This window comes from Octopus bimaculoides, chromosome 14 (assembly GCF_046866305.1).
Source record: "Octopus bimaculoides isolate indiv1 chromosome 14, ASM4686630v1, whole genome shotgun sequence".
NCBI lineage: Eukaryota > Metazoa > Mollusca > Cephalopoda > Octopoda > Octopodidae > Octopus > Octopus bimaculoides.
In genome coordinates, this window is record NC_142941.1 from 60,699,321 (window position 1) to 60,718,033 (window position 18,713).

The window sequence follows — 18,713 nt, forward strand, 5'->3', positions numbered from 1 at the left end:
ACTGTGATGGCTCCAGCTGAGTGCCAATCATGTTTAGTGGGGTGCATGCTGTGGTATTTTCTGGAAATGAGTAGTTCTTGAGTTTTTCTGGCCAGCACTGTTGCAATGCTGGCCCCATTGAAGGTCTCTGTTTATAGAATCAGTGCAGATTTGGCATGCGGTGCCTGGGCTCTAGGTGAGTGATGGCACAACTGGAGACAGCTAAAGAGAAATGAATGGTCATGTTGTCTGCATAAGAGTGGATACTGTTGGATGTAACGGCAAGTCAATGAGTGACAAAATGAAACCTGAAGAACACTAGAGTTGTCTGAGAGTGAAGTAGAAACAACACAGTGAACACATGCTGCAACTGTATAATCAAATAGGAAGCTATTGAACTAATAGATGAGAGATGAGTGAAGTCTATAGGTAGGAAGTTATGAGAGGAGGTTTGCATGCCAGTCATGGCTGAAAGCTTTCTTGGTATCCAGAGAAACACTTCTTTCACCAAACTTCTTTAAAGCAAGAACCCACTGGTGAATGACATTACAGAGAAGATCACCAGTGGCCTTGGCTCTGCAGAAGCCATACGAGATGCCGAGGACAACAGAATGAGTTTCAAGGTGTTGAAGAAAGTCAATGTCAATGGTCATGAGGTTAGAACACCAGGATGATAGTTGGCTGGGTTGGAGGCACTGCCTTTCTTTGAAATGCAACACAGTGGTGTGTGCTTCCAAATGTCAGGGTATATCTCTGTAGAGAATGACGGTATGAAGAAAAGAATTTGGTGAGAACAGGAGTAAATTCTAGGGTATGACACTTGACTGTAAAGATGAGTCCTTAAAGTTCAATCTCCAAGGTGCAAAACTGTAGTCTAATATACACACATATACACTCACATATACACACACATATATTTATAAATACAAATACTATCGTATCAGTCTCTCCCTCTCCCTCTGCACATGTATTAAATGAGGTATGCATATTAAAATATTATTTAAAAATATAAACATCAGAGTTAATTGTTATCGTTCCATCTTCTATATTATATTGTAATTATATACAACACCAAAATATACTTCTACTGTACTTGAAACAGATTTTTTGTTTCTTTCTCTCTTTCACACATACACAAGTACCATTATTGTTTTGAGAGTGTAAAAATAATTTTGAAGTGATAAAATAAAAATTACCTGTAAATAGGAAAAAAAGTATTTAACAAAAACCATGAAATCATGAAGGAAAAAAACAAAACAAGACATCTATATATATACACATATATATACACACACACACACACACAAGTGTATGACAATATTTCTCTCCTCTCCTTTGGCATGCATAAGATTTGAGATAAAAAAATTTGACGTTCTTGGATAGAATGGACAAACAGTACCTGAGGTTGTGTAAACAAAGGGTGTTCAATTATAAATGTATATGTGTGTATGTGTGTGAGTGTGTGAATGTATGTTGTATATAGGTATTTGTATATGCATGTACATTGGTATGTGTGTGTGTGTATGTAAATATATATATATATATTAAGCAGTATATATATTTCCAGCATATTGTACAGAGCATGAGACTGAACAGACCACAAACCATGGACCACCACAAACAACTGACCACAAATTACAACTGACCATTAAACAAGATATATAATAGAGACAGGTGAGATGCAGAAGCTAAGAGGAAGAAGGGGGAAGAGGCAGCTATTGGTCAACGGTGCAGTAATAGGCTGCGTTGCATCACACACAATACACAGACAAAGGTAAAAAATAGAAAAGCATAGTACCACCATGCTACTCGGAAACAAAAGATTATCTCAAAAAGTAGACACAAGAATATTTGGCACCAAAATAAAGCTGTTGTTTAATTCCAGAAAGGCACCTACTCTAAACACTGGTTACTCACATTGACACAAGGATACACCCGATTGACTCTTTGCTATCCGAGTAAACAATGATGATGGTGATGATGATCATGATTATTGATTCCTCTAACAATGAAAGGCAACATATTGACCCCAATGGATTTTGAACTCAGGACAGAGATAACTGAAACTAAATACTCTAAGGTATTTACTCCAGTCTATCACTGCACTCTCTACACCCCTCATATGTCTTGTTAATTGAAATACCAACTCACAACACTACGATCTGGATTTATTTGTTAAACTAGCTGACTCTGTGCCATCAAAAATGACGGCTAATTGTAGTATTTTATATATAAGGTACATAATAATCACACATACAAACATTCATATACTTCCCTTGTACATGCACACACTTACACATATATACTCGAACAAAGTTGAAACGCTGTTTGATTTTTCTTTTCAGCATTGAACATTCACCATCCCATTTCCATTGCACACACACACAAACATTCACATACACATATACTCACACACAGTTGAAACGCTGATTATATTTTTATCAATTCCTCTTTCAAAGGAAAACCAAAACACTAACAAATCAAAAACAACCTCATTTATACCAGCCCAGTCAAGATGGTATTTTCTTCATCTCCTACTCTTGTATTTGCACACATTTACAAAATGACTTTCTGAAATGAACTTCCATTATGCAGCTAAGGAGTACATTTTCATTGCATATCTTATGTGGTGTTCTCACTACAGAAATAAATGAAGTTTGTACGAAACGTACGTACTGCTATAACCTAATTCATTTTTGTTGCTTTTCTTCAAATTATATATATATATATATATATATATATGTGTGTGTGTGTGTGTGTGGTATACATACACACACACATATATATATGGTATGTCTCATGTAAACAGATGTGAGCTTTTTCCGTCCAAGGGCTTTTTAAATCTAATATTTACATTGTCATTTATCGCTTTATCGATTTCAATTTTCTCCATTAATCTTTAGTATGCTTAGGTGCATCATGTCACCATAGAGTTTTCTCCCTGGTAGCTGCTGGTACATTGAGAGGGGAGAAAACTCATATGATAACATGATGTGCATACAGCATGCTAAAGGTTAAAAACAACTTATTTTATGTCTCTTGAAGTTTGTAATTTCTTTGACATAAATCTCTCAATATATATATATATATATATATATATATATATATATGTATGTATACACACACATACATATATATACAAACATCTATATGTATATACATATGTGTATAAATATATGAATGAATGAATAGATTCAATGACTTACTTTCTAGTTTCTCAGACATTTAGATTGCCAGTTTATTATTAACTGCACTGGATGAAAATTTCAAATATGTTGGGAGAAGATGTTTAACATTATCCAAATAAACTCTACATGTATTGAGTACGCCTTTTTTCATCAGTAATCTTAAATGTGTACACACATACAAACTAACATATTTTTACAAGCAAAATGGTTGACAGTGACTTCAAAATTTTAGCTTAGTTGCAGTTATCTGTTTGACAACTGCAAGTAAGACTAAACTTTGAAGTCACTCTCAACTGTTTTCCTTTGTCAAAATGAATTGATACTCTACTTAAATGTACTATTACTGAGTGATGCTCCAAATAACACTTGACTGTTTTCATATATAATGAAACATAGAAACAATCGTTTATATATATATCTGTATGTGTGTACACACATGCACATGTACATACACACATGCAGACATATTTCTGCAACTACTTTTGACATGAGATTCTCACAAAAGGGGGAAAAAACAGCACAAATGAATAATAATAATAATAATAATAATGATAATACATTTAAACACATCCTCAGAATACCTCACCAGACTACAAAAATAACAGATGAATAAACCAAGAGCAAAGTAATAATAATAATAATAATAATAATAATAATACAATAATGAGGGTTAAGATGAGAATGTTAATTACATAAGAGGGAAAAAGGAAAGAAAAGATGAAAAACATCAATGACAACAACAACACTAAACGAAGACTTACCGACAAGAACTGGAATCACTGAGGAGAGAAAAAATGTGAAAAAGAGAGAGAGAGAAGGTAGATTATCACTAGAGCGATTTCGGTTGATTTGAAACAAACTACAGTTTTTTGTCATGCACAAGTCAGAGGGGAGAATGGCCCTTAAGTACTATAGGATGCAGAACCAGTGAGTGTTTTGGTCAGTCAGTTAGTTAGCATGATGCATGGCTGGCTGGATGTTAGTATTTACTAGAAGGTGTTAGAGAAAGAAATGGTACATATGCTGTGCCTAAACAGGCTACTATATATGTATGTGTGTGTGTGTGTGTATATATATATATATATATATATATATATATATATATATATATATATATATATACATATATATACACACACATATACATATATACACACACACACACATATATACACACACACACACATATATATATATATATATATATATATATATATACACACACAACTTCATTTGTAATGTAAGTTCAATATGATAAGTAATATGACTTTTATCATGAGATAATATTTCTAGAAATGCCTTTCTATATGTGTGTTTCAGTGTATGCGCACACACGTGTGTGTGTGTTTGTGAGTTAATACAACAATGGTGTTTCCCTTTTCACATTTCAGTTTTATCTCCCGATAAAATTGTTTATCTATCACATCTAAATTAATTATGCATTTTTGATATATATATATAAATATATTTACTAATTATATGAATGATGAAGCTTGGCTTTTTAGCACCGAAACAGCTGTAAAGTTTAGAATGAAATTATGAAACATCTGCAAGATCTTTGCTTTTTCATTATTGTTTGTTTGTTTGTGTGTGTGTATGCAAACACATTATGCTATGTTACACACAAGAGAACAAAATGTTTGGTGGGTGGGGGCTGAACAGCAAATAAATTACCTACAAAACAATTAAAATACTTGCAGTGATAGAAGCTTTGCTGAAATAGCAGTAATATTTGTCTGTTTAATGCAGAAAGGAAGGACTTGGAGGAGGTGTACAGTGTAATCAGAAATACAGAAACCTGGCACACAACACATATGTGATTCAAATTTGTCCAACAGACCTATTATTCATTTCCTACCTCAAATTAGGCCACATAATGTCACACATATACATACACACGCACGCACGGGCAAAGCTAAGAAGCATTTGGTGTTCTTATTAGTTACTGGCTGGATGATTTTTTGTCTCCCTCCAGTATATATTGTTTTTAACATAGCACACCTATAAGACAGTTTATCTTGACTGTCAACAGTGTATATACATTAAGAATGATACTATATATCTATATAAAACACTAGCACACACACACACACACACATATACGCAAAGGCAAAAAAAAATTCTATAACTAATACTTAGAAAAATTCATCTAAAGATTTCATAAAAAAAAAAAGAGACTAAAACTGCACTTAAATCATCTTAGTGGTACTGCAAACTGTAACAGTTTTGCACGTACAATAAATGGCACATTAATCTATCTATCTATCTATCTATATATATATATATATATATATATATATATATATATATATATATATATATATATATAATCTCTAAAATCACTGAATGTGGAGATAACTCGGTATCTCATGACAATCAGAAATGTTAACTAGCTTGTATTCATAATAACTTTTTAATAAAATTTCGATATTAATTAATAATAATTAACTACATTTAATATTGGTTTTGGAATGTATATTTTCACTGTAGGTATAGACATGAATGTTTTTGGCCTCAACCATCATATGACTTTTGTTATATGACCAACTGACAGTTTTATTCATAATTGCTATGTTCAACTTCCTGTATCCAAGATCAAAACATCTGCCTTTGAATAAGTACTATATAACAGTCTGTAACATTATAAAGACGTCTGAGTAATTATCTTTGTGTATTGAAGACCCAAACATCTGCCTATTGATAAGTCCTATTCAAAAGTCCATATGACTTCTACATAGATGATTGTATAACAATGAAGGAACCTTTTCCATGGGTGCTTGACCTGCTAGAAATATCAACAACATTCCCACAAATCACACCTGACTTTATTAAAAAAAAAAAAAAAATGAGGACAGACACATTGGCCAATGTGGACAAAGATGGGATGGTCGTGATGGAAATACCTTTGATCATAAATCTGCCAAGTCCAGGTCAATCTGGGGCTAAATTGCAAGAAACTAATCAATTGATTATATGAATTTCATACATCAGTGAATGTGTGTGTGTGTATTTATATATGAATGTATGTGTGCTCATGTGTGTGTATATATATATATATATATATATATATATATATATATATATATATATATATATATATATATGCATATATATATAATGCACACACATATATATACACAAATGAGTGGGAAAATGAAAGAAAAGCCACTCAATACATTTAGTAGGACTTACATGTATGGGGGGGGGGGGATGAAAAGTTCCTGGGTTTTGGTAAAAGAAAATACAGGAGGATCAGTTAATTATGATTTTATTCAACATCTTCCCCTCTCGGATCCACAAACTTATTGCAGCAATCCTTCGCTTTTTTCTAACCCCTGTAAGAAAACTCTGAAGGTTTGGGCTCCAACCAGGCCTCAGGCAACAACCTATATTCTGTTAGAGCAGGATGATCTCCAACAGAATAGGAGCTTAGAGCAGTTCAATACAAAGTATATGCCATTACATGTCAGGATTAGACAGCTAACAGCTTACATTCCCTCAGAGCTTGTCTATGCTTCATGAGTATCCCTATTCTTCTTTTCATGTACAATAACATCTAGCCTTTTCTGTCAATTAGCACTGCACCAGCCTTCCTGTTGGCAGCAGATTTTCAAAAAGAAACAGGAAAAGAATCTATTAGCAAATCACTTTCCAGAATAAAAGAAAAAAATGTATATAACCCCCCCCCCCCACCACCACCAAACCCCTCCTGTTAGCAAACTGTCAATACTGTCAATAGCACAATGCAACAATAGTGCTTCTATGTTGTTTACCCAACCCGTTAAAAACAACAAGTAAATCTCTCTTAAATTACAACCTGCTGCTATCTTTAACAAAAAAAAAAAAAAAAAAAAAAAGGAAAGACAGGTCAAATTATGTAGTCTTAGAATACACAATATGAAAAGAAAAAACAACAACAAAAGACACTGAGATAGTCGTTGTTGGATTTCCTTTCATCACAGGCCTGTTCAGGCAAGTTTGACCTGGAGCTGAAGAAAAAACAGAAACAACAGTCAATAACAACATTCAACTCCCATGTGGATCCTGTTTCTAGAGTCAGCTGTATTAGAATGATGGTTTCAAAATGTGGGTGTCTGCACCCTTCCTACTGCTTGTCGACCGTACAACTGTGAGTTGTAGTGGTGGTGGTAGTAATAATAGTAGTAGTAGTAGTAGTAGTAACAGCAGCAGTATTTTTTAATGGTTAAATCAGAGAAAAAAGGGGCAGTACCCAACACATTTTTTTTGGATCTTCTAGACTAGTGGGAGAAAAGGAGGAAGTTATTCTTAGATCAGATATTTAGCTGAGTGCTTACAACAGAATGGCCCAAGGACCAAGTGGTGAGTTATACCAAGTAATGGATTCTGTCAACCAACAACCAGCTAATCATGAACAGGAACATTTCCACTGACTATAGTTTCTGTGTAGGATTATTATCATTATTTAGTAATTAATGCCTTTTATCTAATTTAGAGATTGGTAAATAAGCACCATTGGCTACCATACAGTTAGTTTCTGTCTTCTAAATTGCACTCACAGACACTTGGTCAATGTTCCATACAGCAGGGTTGAACCTGAAACCATGGTACAGCAAAGAAGACTTGAAGAAACCACATGACCACAAGTAAATTGCAAAAGAGGCAAAAAACTGTCTTCTAAGCACAGGGAGCAGAACACAATTGCTGGTAAAGATTCAGATGGTCTATGATGTCATTTAAAACAATGCACCTACAAACTTCAGATGGCAACCATTTGACAGTCAGACACACTGAGATAATCAGATTTAACCCTTTAGCATTCAGATTATTCTGTTACTTCATTCATATTATTTTGAATTAATCATGCATTATCTTGAAGCTTCAAGATTATGATGATGTGATTCTTTATATTTAGAATAACATAGTAGGGTAGCTGTGAGAGGCCAGATCTAGCCAGTTTGAACATAAAATAAGAAGGAAATTTGGATTGGATATGGCAAGTTTAAATATTGAAGGGTTAATGTACAAGGGGATGCTGAAAAGATCCTGGTTTTATGGCTATTGTGAAAGGTCTGGTTGGAGGCACAACCTTCAGAGTTCTTTTACAGGGCTTAGAAAAACTGAAGAACTGTTGCAATAAGTGTGTGAATGTGAGAGGGGAATACGTTGAACAGAATCATAATTAACTGACCCTCCTGTATTTTCTTTTACCCAAAACCAGGAATTTTTCAGCATCCCTCGTAACCAGGCTGCAGAACTGGTAACAATGACAATAAGAAAAGCATTTGAATTTGAGAAATCAAGACATAAGTTGTAGTTCAGCACCATAATCTAGTCGTCATTGAGTTGAAATCGAAGGATTTTAAACAGAACTTTGCTTTCTGTCTCTTTACCATGTTTGTGAAATAGTTAACATAAAAAGTACCAGGATCTATATATTCAACTGAAACAGTCCAATGCCAACGAGGAAGATGACGAAGAGAGGATGCAGTACAACAAAACTGTGCTAGGTTGCCAAATTACTGGAGATTGTTGACTTTATGAAGTCCTCTTCAGTAAAAGCAATATGTTAATAGAACTTTTGACATCAATGATCAATGTGTTTAGGCATTCACACCGCAGCTGTAAAGATCAAAGAGATTTACACAAACATACAGGTTTTCAGAAGGTGTATGTGTGTGTGTGTGTGTATATATATATATATATATATATATATATATATATATATATATATATATATATATATATATATATATATGTATATATATATATATATATATATATATATATATATATATATATTTATATATATAGATATATATATTTATATATATAGATATGTTTATGCAAACAGGAAAAATAGAACTCAAAAAAATATGAATATATGTGTATTTTTATTAATATTTAGCAGAAGTAACAGGAGTGACTGAAAGTCCGAGAGTTTCACGTGTTTGATAAGTAAGTACCAATGCACGAAACTCAAACCTTCAGTCACTCTGTTACTTCTGCTAAATATTAATAAAAATGTATATATATATATATTTATTTATTTATAAAATGAATACTATTATATGAGTGAGAAGCAGAAATTCAAAATTTCAGCAGTATCTCACTTGGGTTCAGTTTTGAATGAATGCATATGTATGTATATATGTGTAAACGCACACACACTTGCATATACAATTCTCACACAGAGTTTATACATGTCATGTGACCATATATATATATATATGTATGTATGTATGTATGTACATGTTGTTGCCTGTATTCGTATATACTCATACATACATACATACACGTAAAGAGAATGAAATTATGTCAAGGTTTATTGATTGTCAACACTGCTAGACATTATCACCGTTTCTATTGATTCCCAGATGTCTGCAGAAAGAATTCTAGTAATGATTGAATGGATAAATGGATGGATGAATGGATGGATGTATGGGTGAATGAATGAAAATATGCCATAATGCAGTAACCCTTAACAGGTCAATGAATCACAGTTCACTACTGAAGACTCGTTCTCTCTTTCATATATACATATAATGCACTATGGGGACAATAAGTCTGGCAAAGTCCATAATTTCTTCCAGATGATCACTATGACGGACAATGTATATTTACCTCAACACAACAGTATATGGCATAATCTATAATGCCTATATAAAAATATGACATAATAATCTATAGTGTACATAGATATATGTATATAATTATCTGTACTATGCATAGAAACATACGGCAATCTACGTGTATATCAACATATGACATAATCTATAAGAGTGTATATAATGATGACACTATGTAGTGTGTATATAATGATATAATCTATAGTGTGTATATACAAATGACAATCTATAGTGTGCATACAAATATATGATAATCTATAGTGTGTGTATAAAGGTATAACATAATTTATAAGGTGTATATAAAGATTTGACAATTTATAAGGTGTATATAAAAATATAACAATTTAAATGTATACAAACATATGGCAATTTATAAAATTTGTATAAGCATATCATATAGTCTGCAAGGTGTATATATATAAACAGAAATGTTGGAGCTGAATCGTTAATCAATAATATTTAAAATTTTCTATACTATAAGAATCTGTTCAACATCTAAATCTAACTTACATCTTTGATTGATTTGATCTCTGATTATCATCAGGTGTCTTATTGTTACTGACCTTTCGCAAGGCACATGCATCAGTAACCTAGTGAGTAAGAATGGTATTACCCATAGTTTAGAAATAGACCCTCCGCCCCATGTTCAAATTCAGCCAGCTACTATGTACACGCCTGATAATAAGACACCTGATGAAAACTGAAGATCAAACTGTTGCAAATATAGTCAAAATGTAAATATTTAAAAATATTTTCTTGTCATTAGATGAAGATAATAGAAAATGATAATCTTATAAGCCTTGCTGTGAACGTTATTTGGGATTACAAACCATGTTAACAAGAGCAATACAAAATAATAAAGTACGTGAAATTGTGTATGGTGGGTATGATGAAATAATCTGAGTCTTCTAATAGCAATGATTCAGTCATTAATTCTTTATTTTTTCATGTCATATTCTCATGATTCTGCCAATTTTAAAAAAAAATCTTTCTGTGAATTCTATACTTTTCAAAACATTATCCATTCTGAGAATTGTTTTCATCCTAATCTGTAGAAAGTGGGGTTGTTTGAAATTTGAAATTCCAGTCATATGACTACATATAAGGAAAGCATTCATTATCTTTCCTGTTTAGCCCTAGGTTAATCTATATTCAGTAGACTTATGATCAAAGCCAAACAAACCATGACCATCCTGTCATTTGTTTTACAGGCTGGTTAGTATATGGTGCCATGTAAAAAGTACCTATGCTGGTGCCACATAAAAAGGACCCATGCCAGACCCATGTAAAAAGCACATGTGCCGGTGCCATGTAAATAGCACTCAGTACACTCAGGAAAGTGGTTGGTGTTAGGAAGGGCATCTAGACATAGAATTTCATGCCAAAATAGACAACTGGAACCTGATGCAGCCCTCTGGTTTGCCAGCTCCTGTCAAACCACCCATCCTATACCAGCATGAAAAATGATGGTGATGATGATATATATATGTATAAATGATGATGATGATATATATATGTATAAATGATGATGATGATATATATATATATATATATATATATATAAAGTACATTATCCAGTGTGTGCTTTGATGGACCTTTTGCTGCTGTTTCTACCAGGTTGAGCAACTACAAGTTATTGTTGCTGTTATATATTTCTGGCCAGTTCTGTTAAAGCAAAACATGTCATGCTGGTGAGAGCCAAGAAAATACTAGCTCTGCATGCATGGATGCACATGCATACACATCTAGTACTCCAGTTGATTGCAAATCAGATGTGTGTTATATCAATTCGGTTGTGGCCACCCTATCTTTATCAGGGAACTTAACAGGTGTTTTAACATTGCGCAGTTTTGACATTTTTGCCTTGTGAGTTACTTGATGACTTTACTAGTCCTGGTTCTATGTAAAAATGTGTCCAATATGTGCTGTGAAGCTGTTAGCTCCAAGGAAGGCAATCTAGCCACAGATAAAATTCCAAAACTGACATTATAGCTCTTCATGCAGTCCTCTGCCTCATTAGATCTTCTCAGCCTGTCTAACTCATACCAGGATGGGAAATGGATGTTAAATGAAAATGATGATGATAATGGTCTTTATCTTAAAGAAAAGAGGGTTTTGATGGCAACACTGATCCAGTAGAGCAGCAGCTACATAGAATACTACCTCACTGATGTATTTGGTCTTTATTTCAATATTTTTATATGTTGTATAAAGTTTGTTGAGTGAGAATGAGCAAAATGCATTGTTTTTTGCTTTTCTTCTGGACACCCTCTTCTGCTTTTCATAAGGAACAGTCTACAACAGATGTCATGAGACTAATCTGCTTTTACCATGGATCCTTATCTGTGAGAAGGTCAGCAGCTTCATTAAATATCATATAGAATCTACCTGAATCATTAGTTGATTGGGAAATGCATGTTTTTCATATAGGCTTTTCCAGCACAATATGGCTCTGTACCTTGAGAGAAGAGATGATTTGAAGTTTGGTCAGGGTTATTTTAACTTCCTAAGACATATTCAATGTAAATTGAAGTCTTTTTGAAAGTAAAATTCAGCTGATAAAGTTTTCAATTAGCTGTTCGTTTTTTTTCTTGTTATTGTCCAAGCTTAATGAGACTACGACAGAACAGAAGTGTTTCAATGCAAGCACTGAAAATCAAATTGCATGCATATAAACACTGATGTTGTCAATTGTAGACCTTGCTTTAGAAGATGGTAAAGCACTTCTTGAGGAAGATTCCATTTAGCTTGGGTGAAAAACACAAACAGACAATAGTACCCTTGCTGCCTTGTGTGAATCCAATTTATAAATATGAAGTTTGGAGAGAGAGAGAGAGAGAGAGAGAGAGAGAGAGAGAGAGAGAGAGGTGGGGGGGGGAGAGAGAGAGAGAGAGAGAGCAGATAGACAAGGCAGCAGTAGTTACTAGATCAAGCAAAAGCAGGTAAGAAAAGGTTCTTGCTTTGATCAAAAGTGAATTCCATTACTGATGACAATATTATAATATTGCCATTCAGTGTATTGTCCACTTCACATGTCCATTAAAGATGGGTGAATGAAGTAAAAGCGAAAAAATTTGGACCACCAACAGGAATTTGAACTGAGTACAGTGAATGAAGAGATTTGTAACTCTAAAGCAGTGTTTAACAACCATTTTTTACTGATTAACCCTCATAACTATTCTATGTTAAATAGAAATCATTTTAGCTAGTTAGAGAATCTCTATAAGAGATGAAAAGCAATAACTATACTGAGAAGTAGTGTTTACTGCCACTTCAACATGACTGTTCCATACAAACTGATGTTACTACTATTTTAACCAGCTGGAGAAGGCATCCTCCTGGAGTTAAAATGGTAGTAATGTTGGTTCCTACAGAACAGCCATGTTGAAGCGGTGATAAACATTAAAAATCATATTATATTTTTATAATTAAATATTATTAGGAATTGTATAAAAAAAAATTGTTAAAATATTTTGTTCATTGTAGAAATATAACCCATCTATTGCACATAAATTTGAATGTCAAAATCTTATATGGACCCTGGTTAAGAAGCAGTAAACTTCAATACTTAAGAACTCAGTAACCATCACCATAAAGCCTAAGAAAGAAAATTAAGTCAAAGCAATTGTGGAATAGATAACGTAATATATTTTGTTACTGTTGTGTTATAGAAAACTGGGCCTTTGGATTCCTTTTGTGCTGTATTATTCCCAGCAGCCCTTCATCTAACTGTTGTTCTGCCTCACAGGGTGCAACAATAAAGCACTTTTTTTTCATTTCCTTCAAACCCTTCCAAAATACATGAGACAATCTATTGTCCAACTGTTGTTCTGCTAGAAACAACACACAGCCAATCCTTCTAAAAACGTATGAGAGAGAGAGAGAGAGAGAGAGAGAGAGAGAGAGAGAGAGAGAGAGAGAGAGAAAGTGTGTGTGTGTGTGTGTAGTTGGACACAGAGTACTCAATACATAAAGGAGAGTTTATGTTTTCTCTCAAAGTTGATGATACATTCAGTCTCGTGATACTCGGAGCTTCGTATTATGTGCAATCTTGCAGCTGATAGAAAGATCTTTTTTGCGACCACCAAAGGATTGGATAGAATGAGAAACTGTGAGTAATGACTAAATAAATTATCAGCATCAAATATATATATATATGTGTGAGTGTGTGTGTGTAAATTTGTATGTATGAATGCGTGTGTGTGTGTGTGTGTGTGTTGTGTGCACGTATGTATGCATGTATGTATATATATGTATATATATATCTGTGTGTCTGTGTGTAATATATATATATAGATTTGTATGTCCGTGTGTAAATATACATATATATATATATATATGTATATATGTATGAGATGTATTTATGTTAAGCTTCTCCATATGAAAGTAGACTGTCTTAAGTGATCTGAATATCTATTCACAATATACATACATACATACATACATATATATATCTATATGTATATATATATATATATATATATACTAAAGTAATAAACTAATATATTATGTTATAATATAAATAAATTATTAGATTGTCAATTGAATCTCTAAATAATCTATTGTTTATACACACACACACCAAAATGAATGAGTGAAGGTAAATTAAAAATGCATGAACAATATATATATAAAAAAAAAAAAAACAACCCAAAATTGCTTGGAAAAACAGAATGTTAAGTAGATGTGGAAGCAGAGGGGCCAGGGAGAGTTGGGTGCATAATTAGAAACAAACGTTATGGCTGTTAGTAAAAGAACAAGGAAAAAGAAACAAAAAAAAAAATCAAAAACAAAGAGAAGCCATGGTATGCTTAGTTGTCTATGTTATGTTAGGTTACATATGCAGTGGACATACAGACAGACAGACCTGAGGTGGTAGGGTATTGGTGGCAGAGGAGATGGGTGGGTGAAATAACGGAGGATGCTGTTTGGGCGGGGGTGGGGTGGGGTGGGGGGTGTTGGTAATGGTGCCGGCTGAGTTTCCTTAGGTGATGTCTTGCAGTCTGCAATGGCCACGGCGGAGGGAAGCGATGGTGGGGGGGCAAAGGTGAATGTTAGTAGCAGCAGCAATGGTAGTAGTAGTAGTAGTAGTAGTAGTAGCAGTAGCAGTAGTAGTAGTAGTAGTGGTGGTTAAAGAAGAAGGCTGATGTTAAATTAGAGCTGAGATTGAGGAATGGAGAAGAAAAAAAAAAAAAAACAAGAAGGAAGAAAGCAAGGAGGAGGCAGAAGAGTTACAGAAACAGATGATCAAAAATATGAGATTGAGACTGAAAGAGAGAGAGAGAGAGAGAGAGATATATAGAGAGAGAGAGAGAAAGAGAAAGAGAGAGAGAGAGAGAGAAAGATAGAGAGAAAGCAACAGGCAGAAAGAGAATAGAAAGAATTGCTAAAAGTTAGGTTTGTAAAATACACACAAATGACTGTGTGCATGTATGAGTGATTGTGTGTGTGTGACTATGTATGTATATATATATATGTATATATATATATATATATATATATATATATATATATATATATATATATATATATATATACATATACACACACATGTATACTTTGACATATAAAAATAAGTCTATGCATATTTGTGTGTATGTATGTGTGTATAAGTGTGTATGTGTGTGTGTATATATATATATATATATATACATATACACACACACACATATACACCCACACACACATATATGCACATACATACACACACACACACAAACACGTATGCACACTAGCACATGCATGCGTCCATGGATTATGTGTATCTATATAGCAGATGATGATGATGATGAAGATGATGATGATGATGATGGTGGTGGTGAAGGTGATTATGACGGGGCTGGAAGGACTCACTAGGTCGGTTCAAATCATGTCCGGCCGCAGTCTGTACTGTGGGTGAGGAGACGGGCTGCTGCTGCTGCTGTTGCTGCTGTTGTTGTTGTTGTTGTTGATGTGCTTGTTGTTGGTGGTGGTGGGGCGGAGAAGGTAGGGAGAGTTGCTGCAGTGTAGGACCCGGCATGCCCGCTGCCCCAGCACTTGCTGCACCAGCGCCCCCTGTCAGAACCGAGGGCACGACGCCACCACCACTGCCACCACCCTTTTGCTGCTGCTGCTGCTGGTGTTGCACAGTAGCCTGAGGGGTGGGCGACCCCTGACCTGTGCATATATAAAAACAATGTGGAAAAAAATAACAATGATGATGATGATGATGATGATAGTAATAATAATAATAATAATGATAAAAGTAATAATAATAATGATAAAAATAATAATAATAATAAAAATAATAATAAGGACCTGGAAATTGAAATACAAAAGATGTGGCATCTTAAAACGAGAACTGTCCCTGTTATTGTAGGTGCCATAGGTATGATAAAAAAAGGATGTCAGAAACATTTAGATAATATCCCAGGTGAACCATGTCTCAGAGAAATCCAAAAGATTGTAATGAAAAGTACTGCCCACATCCTTAGAAAAACCCTATCAGTTTAAGTGTATGTATTGTATTACATGAAGATATTTCACTACTGCCCTTGCTACTTCCCCTCCCCAAGCTTTCAGTCATACTGTAACATCTCTTATCCTTCACTTGCTCCAGGACACTGGGTATGTCTTGGCAAGTGGTGCCCTGGGAATGACAGCGAAACGGGCTGATTACTACCTAGCTCAGATACCATGAAACCCCAAAATGGCTGAAGTTCAAAAGATAGTGCTCATGGGAACTGCCCATATCCTACGTAAAATACTGTCTATGTGATCTCAAATTTTAAAACAAACACATAATTTTCTTGTGGTTTCTTAAACATTCTCTAGAACAACACTATGTACAAATCCAAATATATGGTACCCTAGGCATAACACCTACATGGACTTCTAACTTGTTGTCTCTTGAGGTCTCTGGGTGAGACTTGGATCCAACTTATACAAATGCAAAGCAAAAGTCAAACATAAAATAATAATAATAATAATAATAATAATAATAATAATAATTTCAAATTTTGGCACAAAACCAGCAATTTTGTGGGAGGGGGTTAAGTTGATTACATTGACCCCCAGTGTTCAAGTGGTACTTAGTTTATCGACCCTGAAAGGATGAAAGGCTAAATTTGAACCCTGAACATGAAGATGGACAAAATACCACTAAGCATTTCACCCAGTGTATTAACATTCCTGACAGCTCGCCACCCTAATAATAATAATAATAATAATAATAATAATAATAATCTTTTCTACTAAAGGCACAAGGCCTGAAATTTTGGGGGAGAGGACTAGTTGATTACATCTGGTACTTATTTTTATCAATCCTGAAGCGATGAAAGGCTATGTTGGTCTTGGTGGAATTTGAACCCAGAATGTGAAAACAGATGAAATGCTTGCTAAGCATTTTACCTGGCATATTGACATTCCTACCAGCTTGCCACTCTAATAATAATAATAATAATAATAATAACAATAATGATGATATATGGAGGCCTGAAAATTGTGATTGCTAAGATGTGGCAGCTACGAGAGTCGAATATAAAGTTTATCCCTATTGTCATCGGAGCATTGGGTGCAATACCACCTAATCTGAAAAAAAAAATCTGAAAACCTTAGAAATACTCTACAATCTAGAAGCATTGCAAAAGTCAGCATTACTTGGAACGGTACACGTATTGCGTAAAGTACTGTCTGTCTGAGGTTCTTGTTGTGACATGACAAACAGTACAAAACCCCGGAAGACACAATATCTTCAATCGACAACCTCATGATATTGTATACTGTGTGACGTCTATAATAGTATTAATAAATACTTAGGGTAACACTTCAAAGCTAGACGTTTAAGTAATAGGTATCGGTAGTCGACAGGTTTCAATAATGCACTGAACTTATAATATCCTCAGCTGAAAGTCGACTTAGAAAGACAAGATGGGAAAACAAGAAAAATAATAACTGCATTTAGAATTTCATCATTCCAGATCAAACAGAAAGATTGAATTTGCACCAAATACAGAGAAATTTTCAGCAACAAGAAAAATTATTACAAAACTATCTGTCCAGGGACTACAAAGGAAACTAATATAATAGCTACAAAACATGAATATATATATATCATCATCATCATCATCATCGTTTAACGTCCGCTTTCCATGCTAGCATGGGTTGGACGATTTGACTGAGGACTGGTGAAACCGGATGGCAACACCAGGCTCCAGTCTAATTTGGCAGAGTTTCTACAGCTGGATGCCCTTCCTAACGCCAACCACTCAGAGAGTGTAGTGGGTGCTTTTACGTGTCACCCGCACGAAAACGGCCACGCTCGAAATGGTGTCTTTTATGTGCCACCCGCACAAGCCAGTCCAGGGGCACTGGCAACAATCTCGCTCGAAAATCCTACGGGAGCCAGTCAGGCGGTACTGGCAACGGCCACGCTCAAAATGGTGCATCTCATGTGCCACCCGCACAAGAACCAGTCCAGGGGCACTGGCAACGATCTTACTTGGCTTGCCGGGTCTTCTCACGCACAGCACATTTCCAAAGGTCTCATATATATATATATATATATATACACACACACACACACACACACATATATATATATATACGCACACACACACATACATGTATGTATAAAACTGAGAAAAAAAAAACAATTTTATGGTTTTATGGTTTCAAAGAAGTAGCTGTGTGATTAAGAAGTTTCCTCCCAAACCAAGTGATTTCAGGTTCAAACTAACTGCATGGCACCTTGCGAATGTGTCACCTGTGAGGAAACCACTGACTTTTCTGATGGTAGGTGTCGATGACTGGTTGAATGACCAAATCCAAGCTTCTCTGCTAGTTCCTCAACAGTTACAATGGGATTTTGTTCCACTAGGGCTTGCACTATGTCCTTGTTGAGCTCTACGGGTCTTCTAGGATGAGGCTCATCTTCTAGGCTGTGGTTTCCAGCTCAGAA

The 18,713-nt window shown here is 34.6% G+C and overlaps 1 protein-coding gene across 11 annotated transcripts in view; it reads right to left on the reverse strand.

Annotated features, from left to right (window-relative positions):
• The window catches only part of LOC106876392 (SMAD family member 4), a 175,643-nt gene that overhangs the window by 32,777 nt on the left and 124,153 nt on the right, over positions 1–18,713 (reverse strand). For 4 of the 11 annotated variants that reach the window (XM_014924911.3, XM_014924910.3, XM_014924909.3 and 1 more), the window contains one exon: positions 15,629–15,931. The exons of 3 other annotated variants lie outside the window; for them this stretch is intronic. In XM_014924911.3, coding sequence (XP_014780397.1) covers positions 15,629–15,931 — 303 coding nt within the window. Of the gene's footprint in view, positions 1–3,928; positions 3,947–15,628; positions 15,932–18,713 lie in introns of all 11 variants that reach the window. 4 more of the 11 variants (XM_014924916.3, XM_014924914.3, XM_052972836.2 and 1 more) reach the window with 1 other exon arrangement.